At 37.1% G+C, this 18,661-nt stretch overlaps 2 protein-coding genes and 1 pseudogene across 2 annotated transcripts; all 3 read right to left on the reverse strand.

Moving 5' to 3' along the window:
• LOC104779574 (F-box protein PP2-B5) lies at window positions 255-1,660 on the reverse strand. Its single transcript, XM_010503942.1, has 3 exons — window positions 1,316-1,660; window positions 895-1,013; window positions 255-709 (listed from the first exon to the last, which is right to left on the reverse strand). The coding sequence occupies exons 1-3, from the start codon at window positions 1,658-1,660 to the stop codon at window positions 283-285; spliced, it is 891 nt and encodes a 296-aa protein (XP_010502244.1). The 3' UTR covers window positions 255-282.
• Window positions 1,953-3,531, reverse strand: LOC104779575 (putative F-box protein PP2-B6). Its single transcript, XM_010503943.2, has 3 exons — window positions 3,104-3,531; window positions 2,720-2,838; window positions 1,953-2,500 (listed from the first exon to the last, which is right to left on the reverse strand). Exons 1-3 carry the CDS (start codon window positions 3,476-3,478, stop codon window positions 2,104-2,106), a joined length of 891 nt encoding a protein of 296 aa, XP_010502245.1. The 5' UTR covers window positions 3,479-3,531; the 3' UTR covers window positions 1,953-2,103.
• Window positions 6,061-18,638, reverse strand: LOC109132422 (annotated as a pseudogene).

Raw genomic sequence — 18,661 nt, forward strand, 5'->3', positions numbered from 1 at the left:
CATTTACTTTTAAGATTATGTTTTCTTTTTTTTCTGGTTATGGAATTTTAGAAGGTGAAGGATACACATCAAGATTACTAAAACGAGCCTTTTAGATGATGCTTGATCCATAAGCAATTCTAGTTACTATACAAAAGAAGTTAATGCTTCACAATTTCTAGGACCCAAATCACAATCCTTGCAATCCACATACTTTGAATCATGTCACAGAATCTTTTTGTTTTCTTTTTCCCCCAAAAGTAGTACAACAAAAACATAACCTGAATGAAATCATAAACCGATTTACTGACTAGTATCCTTTGGCCGGAATTCAATGCCTTCAATAATCACACCTCTCTTCGTACTAAGGCGGCGAGTAACATCTAGAACACTCACCTCAATTAGATCATCGAAACCCATAAATCCTTCTTCATTGAAGAAATCCCCAATCTTTACCTCCATCCACCCATCTTTCCTCTTTTTTGAATACTCTATATTCCTTCCTGGCCACTTTTTTACCGTATCCAAATATATGGATGTCTTAGGCATTACATATCCATGAAATCCAACTCCAACTTGTATGGGACAATTTTGAAAGCCATAACAATGAGATGTTTTTGTGTATACAATGTAAGTTGAATAATGAGTTCCTGGGGATATGTTTCGAGTATTCAAGGCACCACGTATGTTGAAAGTATCTATATCAAGAAGTTCTGGTACTTTTTCAAACCTGCATAACACAACGCGTACGTGCAACATTTTTCCCAATACAGTTAGCTTCTTAATTAATCTTTTGCATAAGAGATATGAACTTTATAGTGATGTAATCAAATCTTATATTTATGTAATGTAAAGCCAGTATATTCTTCCATGTTGCAAAAGGAGTTAAAATAAGTCATTAAGAAAAGGAGTTACCTAGATTCAGGAATTGAAATCCATTTCCAATATCGAGGATTTGTTGCCCCTCGGATCAATAGTTTCCTTGCAGATAACATTACGCACTTCTTCCCACTCGCTTTATCTAACCTGAAGCTCTATATATTTTGGGGAGAGAACAAAAAAAACTAAAAAAAGTAAGAACTACTGAATCATGCATGAATTAGAACTTAATCCCACATTGCAAAAAGAAAAATAAAAAAAATATAAAAAAGAAGATGAGCCAATCCACTAGTTTTGGGAGAATATGAAGGAGGATTTAATCATAACATGAGTTTATTCAAATCCCTGTTGCTATATATAATTCTCTAACAAAGTCCATTCATAAATTGAATTAGAAGGTGACACATGATTAGTCTCAAAAGTGTAAAAACTGAGGGATGTATAAATAATATTATACCATTCTGCCATTGTGGTTTGGAAAAGGATCGCAAAGAGCGAAATAGAGCTCCTTCTTGGATGAGAAAACTCGCGATTTCGGAATCTGAGATACATAATCCGGCGAAGGTAAAAACTTCTCCCATACACTATCGGAATCGAACTGCAATCTGAAGCTTTTCGAAACCAAAGCAGCGAGGAACGCGTCCCGTGGAGTAGTTGTGAAAGAGCTTATGATAGATAAGCAATCGTCTGGCAAGTCATCGAAAGAGGGCGAAGAACCATTGATAAATTCGGTGATAATCTCCCAACAACCACAAAATTTTCCACCTTTGCCTCTTGCGTCAACGCCGTGTTTTTGGCCCATCGATAGCTTTCTTGATCTGCAAGCTGAGACTTTCAAGAAATAGTCTCTGCCGCTAAAATATTCAAAAAACAAAGACTCGTTTCAAGTCGTCCATATGTATATTATACGAAACTACCCTTCCTTGCATCAACGTACGTGCACGTTCTTTTTGTCTGTATGCTGTTGGTTTTGGTAGGTTTTTGGAAATATTCGTACAAACAAACAATATAATAAAATCAAGTCATGTAAAGATGATTAGGAATATATTACTATATTAGGATCTCACGTTGGTTAATTAATTATCTTAGTAAAGTTTGATTAAAAATATTTGACTGCGCTAATTTACTTTCTGATTCACAAAGTATATTTTTTTTTCTCAAAAAGATTACAATATAAACAGAACCTGAAAATAACCAAACCGTTCTTCCATTACAAATTACAATAAACCGAAAATACTTTACTGACTATCCCTTTGGTCGGAATTCAATTCCTTCAATGATCAGACCACCCTTCGGATTGGGGCGTATTGCAACGTCTACAATACTCACCTCAATTTCATCATAACCCATTGATCCTCCTTCATTGAAGAAATCCCCAATCTCTGCCTCCATCCACCCATCACCCCTCTTCTTTGGCAATTTTTTGAATTTATCGTCAAAGCATATGAATCGTTTAGGCATTTCTTGTCCTTTAAATCCAACACCAACTTGTATAGGCAAGTCTCGTAAGCCATGACGTACGTCCTTTAACTTGTACACGATGTAAGCTGTGTAATGAGTTCCTAAAGATAGAATCTGCGTACTCATACTACCACCCATCTCGAAAGAGCAAACATTGAGAAGCTCTGGTACCTTTTCAAAACTGCATACCACATCTGATCAACATTCCGCTAGATGTAATATCCCATTTACGATTTGGTTGTACTAATAAAAAAAGTTTTATAATATACAATATACATCGATTTAATTAATTCTATATTTATACGATAGAAGAACATCTATTTCTTATATACTAAATGACTAGTCACCATAACTATAGTAAATTGAGTCATTACAATCGAATTTAAGTAAAAAAGGATACCTAGATTCAGCAAGTTTAATCCATTGCCAATGGTCAAGATTATTACCCTCTGTGATCCACAGTTCCTTTGCAGCTAACATTACACACTTTTTACCACTCGCTGTCTCTAACCAAAAGCTCTTTGATTTAAAAAAAAAAACAAAAAAAGACAAACAAATCTCAAATTAAACGATCAGAAATATTTAAATAGATGCATGAATTTGATCTTAATAACTATACCAAATTACTCCAGGGTATTTGAATAGATGATAGTTTCCACATAAATTTCTAACAGATATCTCCATACACCAATTTCAGTTTGAAGGCGAGAGCTAGACAGATACATCGTTCTCACATGTTAAAAAAAAAAAAATGTAAAACTGATTGATGGGCATATATACATACCTTTTTGCCATCTTCAATTAGAACAGGATCGTAGCAAAGAGTGAAATAAAGTTCTTTCTTCGATGAGAAAGCTCTCCACGGAGGAACCAAAGATTCATACTCCGACAGAAGAAACTTCTCCCATATGCAATCTGACTTGACCACACATGCAAAAGATTTTGAAACTGAAGCGGAGATGCACACGTCCCGTGGACTTGTAAGAGAGATTATCTTAAAGATGCACTCCTCTGGCAAGTCATCGAATGGCGAAGGCCCCAGAACGATTTCTCCTCCGCCTCCACCGCTAGATTCGACGTGGTGTTTTTGCTTCATCGATGAAGAACTGGGAACTTTTCTGCCTTTGCCTCTAGAGTCAACGCCGTGTTTTTGGCCCATTGTAATTAGGTATATCGTCTTTCTTCGCCTCGAAGCTAAGAATTTAAAGAATCGTCTAAGTCGTCTCCTGATGCTAAATATATCTATAAAAAAGTCGTGCACACGTATTTAAACTGCCCTTGTTTGCCCATATTGAGTTAACTCCGTGATTCCTTCCTCACACAAGTCACGCTCCTTGTGTTTTAGTGTATTTAAAAATTTAAAAGTCGGTTTTGGTTTTTTAATTTGGAAATATTTTACGGCCATAGTTGTTTCAGTATCTTAACTATCAAATAAATTCAGCTAATTTGTAATGGGATCTCAACTCTTATTCTCTTAAGTTATTATATTACTTCCACAAAGTTTAAATCATGTAATATGTCTTGTTCTTTTTTTCTCTGAAGAGAGTACAACACAAATTTATAACCAAAGCTCCTTTATTAAACCATTCATTCTTCCACAGTAAACTTACACTATCAATTTACCGGCTATCCGTTGGGCCGAATTCAATTCCTTTAATAACGCTTTGGTTCCCTAATCAAAATGAGTCATTAGGATTTAGGAAATAGGAGTTGCCTAGATTATGGGAATTGAAATCTACCTCCAAACTCCACTACAGAATTTTGAGAGAGGAAAAAAAAAACTCAAAACAATAAGAAATACTGAAAAATGCATGAATTAGAATTGAATTCCACGATGCAAACAAACAAACAAACAAGATGAAATTTAAACTAATACTCCCTCCGAGTTTTTTTAATTGTCGTTCTAGAGCTTTGCACACAGATTAAGAAAATAGACTAGATTAAGACCCGTGCTAGAGCACGGGTTGAAATTTATTTTATTTATATTGTAATTTTTTTATAAAATATAATTTGTGTGATTATTTTTAAAATATTTTTTGGATAAAATATTATGCACTAAAATCATATGTTAAATATGATAACTTGAAAAAGACACTTATTTTGTATGTTTTTTATTGTTAATGATTCTAGATAATTACCCATGCTATAACATTGGTTAAATTTTATTTTATACAAAATTTTGTATATTTTCTATTTTAAAATAAAAATTTAATATGTTGTATTAGTTTATATACGTGAAGTTATTTCAACAATGTATATTCTATATGATGACTTTAATGTCATTATAAGACATAATTTTGTGAATTTAGTTTTTAAAAAGCAAGTTATTATATTATGAGTAATTTAATATATTGTTATACTTTTTGTTTTAATATACTTGTTTTTTTTTATTCTTTCATATTATATTGACATATTATTGACAATGCTATAACAAACCAATTTAGAGTGTTTATAGTTTCTAACTTTAATATCAAGTTTCAATATTTTAAAAATATTTCAAAATAAATTATTTAAAGTTTATTATATTATATAAAATTATAAAATTCAACAAAAAATATGAAATTGAATTTAAATATTCAATTTTTGACCCATTACTCAGTAAAAATAGTAATTCAATATATATTATTTTTAAAGAATAATATTAATAAAATTTAAATATTTTATAGATTGAAACATTTATTTTTTAAAAACAATTCAACGTATGGTATATCCGAAAATAAATCTATTTTTTAATTATAATAAATAATATAATAATTTATTTGTTTCACAAAATAGACTCATATATAAAAATGAGAGGTAAATTTTAATAATAATTAACAAATTAATATGTTAAGTTAGATATCAAAGGATTTTATTTGATTAATAATTTAATAAAAAAAATTAATATGGTAAGTTAGATGATATCAAATGATTCTTTAGAATATTCTCTTTAAGGTTTTTGGAAACAATAAATCCAGACTATACAAATAATATAAAACTTAATCTATAACATATTTGTAACTAAGTTATTAAAATTATATAGTATACAAAACAATGTTGTGTACTTCCGTTTTATTATATAGGGGATTAATGTTTTATTATATCCTTTCTTTAATACATTTTCTAATTTTTTTCTTGGTCAAAACATTAAAATAGTTGAGATAAAATTGGTATTTTTACCAAATATATGCATTGGAAACCTAAAACGACAAGTATTGGAAAACAAAATTTTTACTATAGAACAACAAATACAAAAAACCAGAGGAATATTTAACTAGTTGAATAATATATACTGAATTCTATACACTATGTTTGTTTTTATCGAGTTTTTCAAGTGGGAAACATGTCTATATTAACCAGTTAAATATTCATTTTTGCAGTCTTTTCTACTTGGATCCCCATATTCCCGGCATTGTAGGGTTTTAGATACCGGTTACATCTTGTCGTCAACTCAAATGATGTTTCATTAGAACCAAAAATTTCAAATTCACGGTTACATGATTACCGTCCAAAATTTGAGCCTACTACAATATGTTTTCCCAAGATATACAAAAGTTTTAAACTTACGTCGACTTTAGACTCATACCAAAACAAAACCGGAATCATCTAACCGTCCTCTCCATTGTAGGAAGCCGGTTTACATCTTCACTCTGTGGCATAGTCAATTAAATAACTTCTTCACTCTGTGGCATAGTCAATTAACACTACCAATAGATCGATGAGCGGCTGAATGTAAACGTCTAACTAGTGTTTTGGCATTCATTACCGGATTTTCACAGGACGGATTTCAATTCCTTGAACGATCAAACCACGTCTCCAATGGAGCCGCTTAGTCTTTAAAACACTCATCTCAATTTCATCACTACTCATTAATCCTCCTTCATTAAAGAATTCCCCAAGCTCTAACTCCATCCACCCATCTTTTCTGCTCTTTGGTTTCACTAAGTTCTTTCTTTCCATCTCCCTTCTCAGAAAAAATCCCTTTCATAGCCTCATCAAAGCATAGATATCTTCTAGAAGATTCTTGTAAATACTGTCCCACCACTCCAACTACAACTTCTATTGCCACATCCGCAAAACCATAACATATATCTGCTTTCATGAACACAATATAGACAGAGTAACGAGTTTTGGGAGATAGGACACGAGTATTTATTTTACCCCGAATCTCGAACCAACGTTCTTCGAGAAGCTCCCCTACTTTTTCAAACCTGTCATACACAAATAAACATTTTCAGCATTATAATCATCTAAACGAGCCATTATTAATACAAAAGATAATGAAAAAGGATACCTAGCTCGAGGATTTGGAATCTGTTTCCAACTATGAAGGATATTTCCCCACATGACTCAGAGGTTCATCGTTGATAACATGATACACCTTTTCCCATTCGCTTGCTCTACCCAAAAGCTCTATTAAGAATTATGAATATTCTTTATTAGCGTGAGTTATTTAACTTCAAAAGTTATACCAAATTACACCAATTGCAACATGTTAGTTAGATAGTTAAGATCCTATGAGATCTTGGATATATGTTAATAGGAATATCTCTAGAATATCTCTTAGTATAGATATGATCCTATCTTCACACTTTGTACTCTATATATACCTTTCTATGTTGAATGATAATCTTCACGGAGTTTCACTTATAACATGGTATCAGAAGCCTTTAGTCTACAACTAGTTTTGCTCTATCCATCTCCGCTTCCTCTGTTTTTCGTTCTTCTCTCTTTTTCTTCTTCTTTGCCTTACTTCCGTCTTCTCTCTGCTTTTTCTCTCCTTCTCCTCTGCATTTATTTTCGATTCATACTGTTTGCATAACGTCATGGCCGACGCAACTCCAAAGTCTAATATACCTTTTGACATCTCACAGATCAAGGCGTACATTCTGATTACCCTTGACATGACCAAAATGAATTATGATCGTGTGGAGAGAACTTTTTGAGACTCATTGTCTCAGTTTCGGAGTTCTCGGCCACCTCGACGGCATATCCACTGCAACTTCGGCGACACAACAACAGTGGAACGAACATGATGGCCTGGTCAAAAATGTGGATATACGGCACAATTTTGGAGTTCATCCTCGACACCGTTCTCAAAACCAAATCTACCGCCCGTGAACTTTGGCTTACTATCGAAGACCTCTTTCGTAACAACAAAGAGGCGCGCGCAATGGAGTACGACACCGAACTCCGCACTCTCACCATCAGTGACTCTACCGTCGCTGAATACTGCAAACGACTGAAGACGCTTGCCGATCTCTTAGCCAACGTTGACTCTCCGGTTACTGATCGCCAACTCGTCATGTATATGCTAAACGGACTTAATGACAAGTTCGACTCCATCATCAACGTCATCAAGCACAAGTCCCCGTACCCGACATTCACCATCGCCCGATCCATAATGCAACTTGAAGAGACACGTCTGTCCAAAAACGTGAAACCCACTCCAAGCCCGCCGTCTGACACATCCTCACCAAACATTTTATACACCACGACGGATCAACAGTCCTCACGCGGCAATTAGACCGGACATCAAGGTCACAGATACAGAGGTCGCGGTCGTGGCAGTCGTTAGAAAAGAGGACGTGGCCGCTACAATAACTCCTGGTCAAATCCACACCAACCATGGGGTTACATGGTCGTCGAGACTTTTGTTTCTGTTCCCGCACGTAGTACGACTTGGCATCACCGCCTTGGTCACCCTGGCAATGCCGTTCTTCACGTGTTCTCTCTTCCAATAAAATCTCTTACAATAAGACTGACTTGACAACTTTGTGTCAAGCGTGTCATCTTGGTAAACACGTTCGTTTCCCGTTTTATTCATCAAACAGTTCTGTTTCTCAACCATTTGATCTTATTCATTCTGATATTTGGACATCTCCCGTTTTGAGTGTTACCAGAATCAAATATTATCTCTTATTCATTTATCATTACACACATTTCATATGGGTTTATCCATTGCAGTGAAAGAGTGATATGTTCGGTAAGTACCTCCACTTCTCCGCTTTTGTTCGAACACAATTCCACCGCACCATAAAATCCATTTAATGCGACAATGGTGGTGAATACAATAATCGGGGGTTCTTGGCACATTTATCCTCTGTCGGTACAACTATTCTCTTCTCCTGTCCACACACGTCTCAACAAAACGGCCGGGCGGAACGGACGCTACGCACAATCAACAACCTCGTTTGTACCCTCCTCCACCAAGCATCCCTACCACTATCGTATTGAGTTGAGGCTCTCTTCAGAGCCGTCTACACAATCAATCTCCTTCCCTCCTCGGCGATCAACAATGAGGGGCCGTACACGAAGCTGTTCAACATTCCACCACGGTACGACTACCTTCGCACATTTGGGTGCTTGTGCTATCCGAATACCCTTGCCACTTTTGCACACAAGCTGGCGCCACGGTCCACTCCATGTATCTTCCTAGGGTACCCAATGAATCACAAAGGCTATCGTTGCATGAATATTGATGGTCACCGTAGTGATATATCATGGTTTTTAGGTGTTTTTAGCCATGATATAAGTCTTATTTATAGAGTCTTTTTGGTATTTTTAGAGTCTTTTGAGTCTTTATAGGATTTAGCATGGATGAGAGTATAATGGAGCTAAATAGGAGGATTTGGAGCACATTCAAGCATTGAGGCTAAGCTGTGAAGTTGGGAGACAAGTTCAGAGACTTGCATCGGTCGATGCAAGTGATGGTGTCGATCGATGCATCATCCAGCAGACAAATCGGAAGTTTTCCCACAAGTTTTGAAGATTTACAAAGCTGTCCTAAAGTTTTCCATATTTGCATCATTAGTCCCTGGACGTGTTTTAGGAATATATATAGGATTTTTATGGTCACTGTTTAGACCTAAGGTTTATTTTTTTCCTGCAACTTTTGAGAGCAAAACCCTGAGAGATTTTAGAGATTTTTTGGAGAGAAGATTCAGAACTCCTTTTCTTCTTCTTTTAATCTCTTAATGCTATCTATTTTATTCATGATTTGTGTTCTTACAATTATGTCTGAGTAGATCTGCTTGTTAGGTTTAGGGTTTCTCATTAGAGATTTCATGGATTTTTAGATTGATTAATTGTTTGGATTCATTATCTTTCTTGTTCTTCACCATATGTTGTTCTTAATGCTAGATCTTTGATTAGTCACCTGGATTTAAATCTTAGGATTATTGATTGTTATGAGAATATAATTGATTTTCCTGACAAAAACCTTTGGTGAGCAAAATTACTTCTTGCAAAGAGATTTGATTTAGTAATTTTGTGAACTTATCTAAACTTGATTTTATTGCTGGTTTTTAACTTGAATTTTGCAAAGAGATTTGGATTTTTGGGTTTTAAAACTTGAATAATATTTGCAGTGAGAACTGATTTATTTTACAATTGTGTTTAGAGTTCAAAAACGGTGCTTAATTATTGAATCCTGCTTACTTAATTAATTGATATGATTTTCCATGATTTCCTGAGAATTTCCCTAGGCCTAGCGTTTTTAATTCCTGAATTTACAACACTTTTGAATTCTGTTTTTGCATTGCTTTAAAATTAATATTTTGGTTTAGCATAATTAAAAGATTAATAAATCTATTGTGTGATCTAGAGTCTTTGTGGATACGATCTCTAAATACTACAGTGATCTCTTAATTTGAGAGAGTAGCTCAGAGTTAAATTTGAGCATATCAAATTTTGGTGTCGTTGTCAGGGACTCTTTTGATTTACCATTAGATTAAAGTCTTTGATTTTGTCTAAATTTTTCTTTTCTTATTTTACTCACACGCTTTTGTTTCTTTTCTCTTGTGTGTTTCAAGTACATGCCTAAGCCTAGCACCAGGAAAAATCATACTGGTCTGATTGTTAAGCTTACAAACCAAGAGTTAGGACAACTAGAGCGTGATAACACAGAAGCAGCCAAGAGGGCAATGTGTACAACGAGCAAGGCCAGAAACTTGATGCTAAAGGACAAGTTATTCAGGAAGAACTCGTCGTGGTTGAGGAGGATGCACGTGGCGTCGAGCGACACAATGATGGCATCGATCGATGCAACCAAGAAGGCATCGACCGACGCAACGTTGGCGTCGATCGACGCAATGCCAGAGCTGGTGCGAATGGTGCGGATTTGGATGGTAACGACCAGCAGAACCCTCAGGGTAGAAGGGATAACAATGGAGAGCTTGTTAAGACTCTTGTGGACTTCAACAGACCAGACTTATTCTATGAGAACCGCTCCGCAATTGTCCCTCCTCCATTCCCAAGGAATGATTTTGAGCTGAAGTCTGTCTACTTCGCTCTTGTTGGACAAAGACCATTCTAGAACTTGCCGCATGAGAAGCCTCTAGACAACATTGAGCATTTTGAGGATATAGTCACAAGCATCAAAGCTAATGGAGTTACAGAGGACTATCTCTGTTGCAAGATTTTCCCCTACTCTCTTGCTAGGGAAGCTTCTCATTGGCTAAGACAACTCAAACCGGGATCTCTGACAACCTGGCAAAACATCAAGGTGGCATTCTTGAACTACTTCTATGATGATGCGATGTCTGATGAGCTAAGGATTAAGCTCTCCACCTTTAGACAAGGACCAGCTGAATCTTACAAAGCTGCTTGGGTAAGGTTCAAAGCATACCAGAGAGATTGTCCGCATCATGGGTTCTCAGAGGTGCAGCTGATTAGTATTTTCTTCAGCGGGATTGATTTAAGGTATCAGATAGCTTTGGATGATGCTAGTGATGGGAACTTCAAGACAAGGTACCCAGATGAGGCTGAAAAGTTGATAGAGAGGCTAGCATCAAGCAACAGTACCAAGAATGCAGACCTAGAGCGGAAAAGGGCACATGAAGGCCATGACTCAAATCAGCTAGCTTCAGTTAATGCTAAGCTAGATTCAGTTCACAATCTTCTTGTGGGAAAGAAGTCTGTCCATTTTACTGAAAATGTTGAGATTTTTGAACCACAGCCAGAGACTACAGAAGAAGATGTCACCTATGTGTATGGAGCTGGGTATTAGGGTCAGAAGTTTGGAAATCAGCAGAGCAACAGACCTTACAGTGGGAACTCTTCAGGCTATACTCCTAAGCCGGATTACCAGAAGCAACAGCAGAACAACAACTTTACAAGGACCTATGGTACTTCCTCTTATCAGTCTCCACCTCCACAGACTTCTGAGAGTAGAATGGAGGCTATGTTTGAGCAGATTCTTCAAGTTCAAGAGCAGTTGACAGTGACATTCAATGGGAAGATTGACAATGTCTATACTGAGCTGAACGGGAAGATCGATGCATTAAACATTCATATCAAGGAGCTAGAGAATCAAGTTATTCAGATTGTTGGGTCTGTTAAACGGCAAGAAGGTTTTCTCCCTGGAAGAACTGAGTCGAACCCCAAACATGTTTGTAATGAAATTTCGGTGAAGGAAGAAGACAACTATCTGGTAGCTGATGTTGCATCGACCGATACAAAGCAGCATCGATCGATGCAACCACCATCCAGCGTCGATCAATGCACCACAAGCGACGATCGACACCCCCCACAACCAACTTCGGTTTCTCTTCCAGTTCAACCATCCGATTCACAACAAGCCTACAAGCCTAAGGTTCCTTTTCCTAAGCCTAGGAGGTCCAAGCAGGAGATTGAAGAAGCTAGATGCAAAGCTATGATGGATAAGGTGATGATAGAGATGCCTTTGATTGATGCTGTCAAGTTTTCTCCTGGTATTAAGAGATATGTGAAGCGAATGGTCACCAATGGTTTGAGTCCTGAGGAAGGAGCTTTGCTAACCAAGGATGTCAGCTCAATTCTGTTGAATCAGCCTCCAAAGAGGAAGAAGGAGAGGAAGCAAGAAGTGGTTGTATCTAAGGAAGTAAGTGCAGTGATTCAAAGTAGGATTGCAGAGAAGTTACCAGATCGTGGAAGCTTTGTACTTAATTGTTCTATCTCTGCAGCACGATTTGCTCACTCTCTTTGCGATCTCGGTTCTAGTATAAACTTGATGCCACATTCTGTTGTTGTGAGACTTGGAATGACAGATTTCAAGCCAACTAAGATCTCTTTTATCTTAGTTGATCGGTCCAGAAGGATTCCTGAAGGTGTCTTAGAGGATATTCCTATCAAGATTGGAGATTGCATAATTCCCACAGACTTTGTGGTGCTGAAATATGACCAAGAGCCTAATGATCCTCTCATCTTAGGACGCTCTCTCTTGGCTTTAGCTGGTGCCATCCTTGATGTTAAGAAGGGACACATAGCCTTGAATGTAGATGATTTGGTTATGAACTTTGATATGGACAAGCTGAGAAGGGTTCCCACTATTGATGGTCAGACATTTTCTGTGGAGGTTGTTTCTAATGACAATCCGATCATAGAGCTTCATGGAGACATTACTGCTAGGTATGTCAAAGAGATGAAGACTGTTGAGAAAGTGAGTAAGCAAGCCGTTAAGCTTGAAGATTGGAGTGGAGATCATCTAATCAGTACTAGAGACCGTGATGAGGTTCTAATCCATGACAAGTTGCTGGTAGATGACGTTTTTGTACTGGAAACACGGATAGCTGAGGAAAGTTGCAGAATCGTCGAAGAGACATGAGTTGCAGACACAGCATCGATCGATGTAGCTGTAGCATCGATCGACACACCTCCACGAGAACATCTAGACTTGTCCAAAACCGAAGATTCTCGAGTTGATTCTTTAGCTGCAAGTTCTAGACCGATTGTAAAGCTGAAATCTCACCATTCCACATTCCAGAAGCCACAGGTAAGGCCAAGGTATGCATATCCTTCACCCAAACCTTCTCCTATCATCAATAAGACTTTCAAAGGTACAAATTTTTTTTTGTAGTTAACCAAGCCACGAGATTATCGTAGAGCGCTTGTTTCTTCTGTTGATGATTTTGCAGGACATAAAAGAAAGCCACCCATACCTCATTCCCGTCCTGGTCCTGTTCCTCACATCCTTGGCAGATCTCATGCACCTAATGCCTACACACCACCTTGGATGAAGAGGACATTCTCCCGGAAGCATTCATTTCCTTGTTCCGATCCAGCGGATGCTTGAGATCCAACACAGTCAAGCTAATGACTGAAAACAAGCGCTTAGTGGGAGACAACCCACTCATAGGTTTTTTTTTTCCACTTTGAGTCATTTTTATTCTTGCTTTGAGTCATTTTTATTCTTGCTTTAAGTCAGTTTGAATTTGTATTGAATTATGAACTTTTATCTATCATGTTGCGTTTAATCTTGTGTTTGAGTGATTCTTAGCAGTGCTAACACCCAAGGAATGAGAAAAACACAAATTAATCGCAGCTAACTCAGGAGTCATGTTCGAATTCTCTACATCTGCAGAGTGCATCGACCGACACACCATCAGCATCGGTCGACACAGAACATCCGGTTTGGTAACACGATTTTGTTCACAATTTCAATACTTATTCGTTTTTGTTTATTTTTATTTCGTCAGTCTCTTACTTGATAACACTGTGGACAATGTTGTTTAAGTCTGGGGGAGGCAGTTACTAACTACGTTTTTGTTTTTGAAAAAAAAAATTGTTTTATTGAATCAAAATTTTTGTTGGGAACTATGATTTTTTTTTTAGTATACTGCATTGGTTGATTAATGCTGCAGATTGAATCCAGAATCCGACTAATGAAAAATCCAATGACTGACCAGTAAACCAATGACATCCGAATTTCCAACAGAGTCCATAAAAGCTTGAGGTATATTTCTGTGCTTTTCTTTTTACCTCATCAAGGAGATTGATGTTCATAGAGCTTGACTCCTTGTTCATACCTGACAAGTAAGATTTCAGAAAAGATAAAATGGTACTCCTCTCCCTTGTTTAAAGTTTGAAATATTTTTCCTGAGAGCTTTGTTTAAAAAAAAAAAAAAAAGTGAATAAAAGATGAAATGATTTTGATCAGTTTAGAGGAGTAGGTAAATCACCTGTGACCTCATTATTCTACTCTTGAGTCAAATGATCACACAAAGCTTGGAAGCGAGGGGTAAGTAAATTACTGATGACCCCATTATTCGCCTACAACTTTGAGAAAAAAAGAGAATAGTAAAAAAAACAACAAAGCAAAGCTCAAAGGAAGATTAAAAAGAATAAGTCTAGGGGAGAGAAAGAGTACTACATGTTGTACAAGATATTATCTTGCTTGTTATGGTATAGTACGGGAATGAGTCTAGAAGGTTCTTGACACTGATCAAATTGATGAGACCCACCGATGAAGGCTTAATGGAGGAAGTAGTGGAATTTGTTTGAATTTAGAATGCTATGAAAGTCAACGGAGAAGTACATGGTGGTTCGATTTGGATTTTATCTGCTAAGCATATGGATTATGGTTTGGATGATCATGGCATTACATTAAAAAGAAAATGAGTTCCTGCGTTTTCAAACCTCTTTCACAGGTCTAAGTTTATGTTTTGCTTGAGAGAAAGCAAAGGCTAAGTCTGGGGGAGTTGATATATCATGGTTTTTTGATGTTTTTAGCCATGATATAAGTCTTATTTATAGAGTCTTTTTGGTATTTTTAGAGTCTTTTGAGTCTTTATAGGATTTAGCATGGATGAGAGTCTAATGGAGCTAAATAGGAGGATTTGGAGCACATTCAAGCATTGAGGCTAAGCTGTGAAGTTGGGAGACAAGTTCAGAGACTTGCATCGGTCGATGCAAGTGATGGTGTCGATCGATGCATCATCCAGCAGACAAATCGGAAGTTTTTCCACAAGTTTTGAAGATTTACAAAGCTATCCTAAAGTTTTCCATATTTGCATCATTAGTCCCTGGACGTGTTTTAGGAATATATATAGGATTTTTATGGTCACTGTTTAGACCTAAGGTTTATTTTTTTCCTGCAACTTTTGAGAGCAAAACCCTGAGAGATTTTAGAGATTTTTTGGNTTTATGGTCATTGTTTAGACCTAAGCTTTATTTTTTTCCTGCAACTTTTTAGAGCAAAACCCTGAGAGATTTTAGAGAGTTTTTGGAGAGAAGAATCAAGACTCCTTCGAGAGAAGATTCAGAACTCCTTTTCTTCTTCTTTTAATCTCTTAATGCTATCTATTTTATTCATGATTTGTGTTCTTACAATTATGTCTGAGTAGATCTGCTTGTTAGGTTTAGGGTTTCTCATTAGAGATTTCATGGATTTTTAGATTGATTAATTGTTTGGATTCATTATCTTTCTTGTTCTTCACCATATGTTGTTCTTAATGCTAGATCTTTGATTAGTCACCTGGATTTAAATCTTAGGATTATTGATTGTTATGAGAATATAATTGATTTTCCTGACAAAAACCTTTGGTGAGCAAAATTACTTCTTGCAAAGAGATTTGATTTAGTAATTTTGTGAACTTATCTAAACTTGATTTTATTGCTGGTTTTTAACTTGAATTTTGCAAAGAGATTTGGATTTTTGGGTTTTAAAACTTGANCTTAATGCTATCTATTTTATTCATGATTTGTGTTCTTACAATTATGTCTGAGTAGATCTGCTTGTTAGGTTTAGGGTTTCTCATTAGGGATTTCATGGATTTTTAGATTGATTAATTGTTTGGATTCATTATCTTTCTTGTTCTTCACCATAGGTTGTTCTTAATGCTAGATCTTTGATTAGTCATCTAGATTTAAATCTTATGATTATTGATTGATATGAGAATATAATTGATTTTCCTGACAAAAACCTTTGGTGAGCAAAATTACTTCTTGCAAAGAGATTTGATTCAGTAATTTTGTGAACTTATCTAAACTTGATTTTATTGCTGGTTTTTAACTTGAATTTTGCAAAGAGATTTGAATATTCGGGTTTTAAAACTTAGATAATATTTGCAGTGAGAACTGATTTATTTTACAATTGTGTTTAGAGTTCAAAAATGGTGTTTAATTATTGAATCCTGCTTACTTAATTAATTGATCTGATTTTCCATGATTTCCTGAGAATTCCATAGGCCTAGCGTTTTTAATTCCTGAATTTACAACGATTTTGAATTCTGTTTTTGCATTGCTTTAAAATTAATATTTTGGTTTAGCATAGTTAAAAGATTAATAAATCTATTGTGTGATCTAGAGTCTTTGTGGATACGATCGCTAAATACTACAGTGATCTCTTAATTTGAGAGAGTAGCTCATGGTTAAATTTGAGCATATAACGTAGCAAAAATGGTATCGTTAAACCACGAATTCCATTATGTCTCCATACAGACGTAATTTCGCCTTTACCAACATCACATATTCAGGCCTCAAAGGATCCCGTTTGGGATGAATCTATGACACAAGAGTATAATGCTCAGATTAAACGGCATACGTGGGATCTTGTACCCTGGCCAGTTGCTACTAATATTGTGCGTTCTATTTGGCTTTTCAGGCATAAATTTGATGCTCAGGGCAAGCTCACCCGCTACAAGTCCCGGTTAGTTGCTAATGGGAAGTCACAACAACTCGGTATTGATTGTGACGAAACGTTTAGCCCAGTGGTCAAACCGGCGACCATACGCGCTGTTCTTCATGTTGCGGTGGCTCGCGATTGACCGCTTCATCAGTTGGACGTGAAAAACGCTTTCCTCCATGGTGATCTCAAGGAAACGGTCTACATGCACCAGCCTCCGGGGTTTTTGACAAGTCTAAAACCGACCATGTTTGTCTTCTCTGCCGCTCACTGTATGGACTCAAGTGGGTGCCTCGCACCTGGAACACTCGATTTGCTATGTACGCCCGTCGCATTGGCTTTAAGCAGAGCATATTGGATCCCTCTCTATTCATCTACTGCCATGGTCTTGATCAAGCATATCTTCTCCTCTACGTAGATGACATCATTGTTACCGCCTCTTCCGACCAGCTCCTTCGCCGCATCATTGCTTCTCTCAGTACGAAATTCAAAATGTCGGATCTCGGGTTCCTTCACTACTTCCTCGGCATCTCGGTCAAACGCAATGCCTCCGGTTTATTTTTAAGCCAACACAACTATGCCGTAGACATCCTTCATCGGACCGGCATGACCAACTGCAACATCAATTAGACACCGGTTGATACAAAGGCTAAGCTTGCCGCTTCGACTGGAGCTCCGGTCAAGGATCCATCCCTCTATCGAAGTCTGGCGGGCGCTCTTCAATACCTCACGTTCACTCGACCTGAAATCGTCTATGCGGTTCAGCAGGTTTGTTTGTTCATGCATGCTCCTCTGGAATCACATCTCACTGCCTTGAAGCGGATCCTTCGTTATGTTAAAGGCACTATTTCCCATGGCCTCCAACTTCACCGGTCCTCCGTCACTGACATGGTTGCCTACACCGACGCTGATTGGGCCGGCTGTCCTGACACGCAACGATCCACCTCTGGCTACAGTGTCTTTCTTGGTGATAGCATCGTTGCTTGGTCTGCCAAACCACAAGCCACGACGTCTCGATCTAATGCTGAAGCCGAGTATAGGGGTGTTGCGAACGTTGTTGCTGAGGCAACTTGGTTGCGGGGTCTTCTTGCTGAAATGCACATTCAAATCCCAAAGGCAACTCTTGTGTATTGTGACAATCCCAATAGACATCCACTTCGTTCGTGATAAGGTGGCCATCAGCGAGATTAAAGTTTTACATGCCCCATCCGCTCACCAGGTAGCGGACATCTTCACCAAAGGTTTACCCTCGCCACTGTTCTTGGATTTCCGGGACAGTCTGAACGTCCGCTCCTCCGGTACACCGACGATCAGACTGCAAAGGCGTGTTAGTTAGATAGTTAAGATCCTATGAGATCTTGGATATATGTTAATAGGAATATCACTAGAATATCTCTTAGTATAGATACGATCCTATCTCCACACTTTGTACTCTATATATACCTTTCTATTTCTATGTTGAATGATAATCTTCACGGAGTTTCACTTATAACACAACATACATTTTCATGTATAATTACAAAAATGCCATTTGAAGACAAGAGACAGATCATTATTCTCTAATACTATAAACAAAAGTGATGTATATATACCTTTTTGTCATCATCGATTAGAACAGATTCAACACATAATGCAAAATAGAGCTCCTTGAGTAATCATGTGGTCTAGGAACCAGAGATGCATACTCCGGCGGAATAAACTTCTCCCATACAATATTTGATTTAAAGGTTTTTGAAACCGAAGCGAAGATGCATGCGTCTTGAGGACTTGTTAAAGAGATAATGACTGAGATACATTCTTCCGGTAAGTCAACCAAAGATAACGGCTCAACAACACAGTGATTGTCGTTGGAAGCTGAAAGTCTGAGAGTCTTCTTAAATCGTTCTACATATTTATGAAAATGACCTTTAGTGGTGAACAATGAGCGCGTCTCATTCTGGTACCTTGTTTTGGACATTTTAAGGTCATTCCCAATTGAGA

Source organism: Camelina sativa, chromosome 4 (genome assembly GCF_000633955.1).
Source record: "Camelina sativa cultivar DH55 chromosome 4, Cs, whole genome shotgun sequence".
NCBI classification, from domain to species: Eukaryota; Viridiplantae; Streptophyta; class Magnoliopsida; order Brassicales; family Brassicaceae; genus Camelina; species Camelina sativa.

Excerpts from the sequence above, each read along its gene's own strand:
- LOC104779575 (XM_010503943.2), bottom strand. The coding sequence starts at position 3,478 with ATGGGCCAAAAACACGGCGTTGACTCTAGAGGCAAAGGCAGAAAAGTT. Across the intron at positions 2,839-3,103 it reads TAATTGAAGATGGCAAAAAG|AGCTTTTGGTTAGAGACAGC; the intron begins GTATGTATATAT and ends TTTAAATCAAAG. Across the intron at positions 2,501-2,719 it reads ATTAAACTTGCTGAATCTAG|TTTTGAAAAGGTACCAGAGC; the intron begins GTATCCTTTTTT and ends TGTGGTATGCAG.
- LOC104779574 (XM_010503942.1), bottom strand. The coding sequence starts at position 1,660 with ATGGGCCAAAAACACGGCGTTGACGCAAGAGGCAAAGGTGGAAAATTT. Across the intron at positions 1,014-1,315 it reads CAAACCACAATGGCAGAATG|AGCTTCAGGTTAGATAAAGC; the intron begins GTATAATATTAT and ends CAAAATATATAG. Across the intron at positions 710-894 it reads ATTTCAATTCCTGAATCTAG|GTTTGAAAAAGTACCAGAAC; the intron begins GTAACTCCTTTT and ends TGTGTTATGCAG.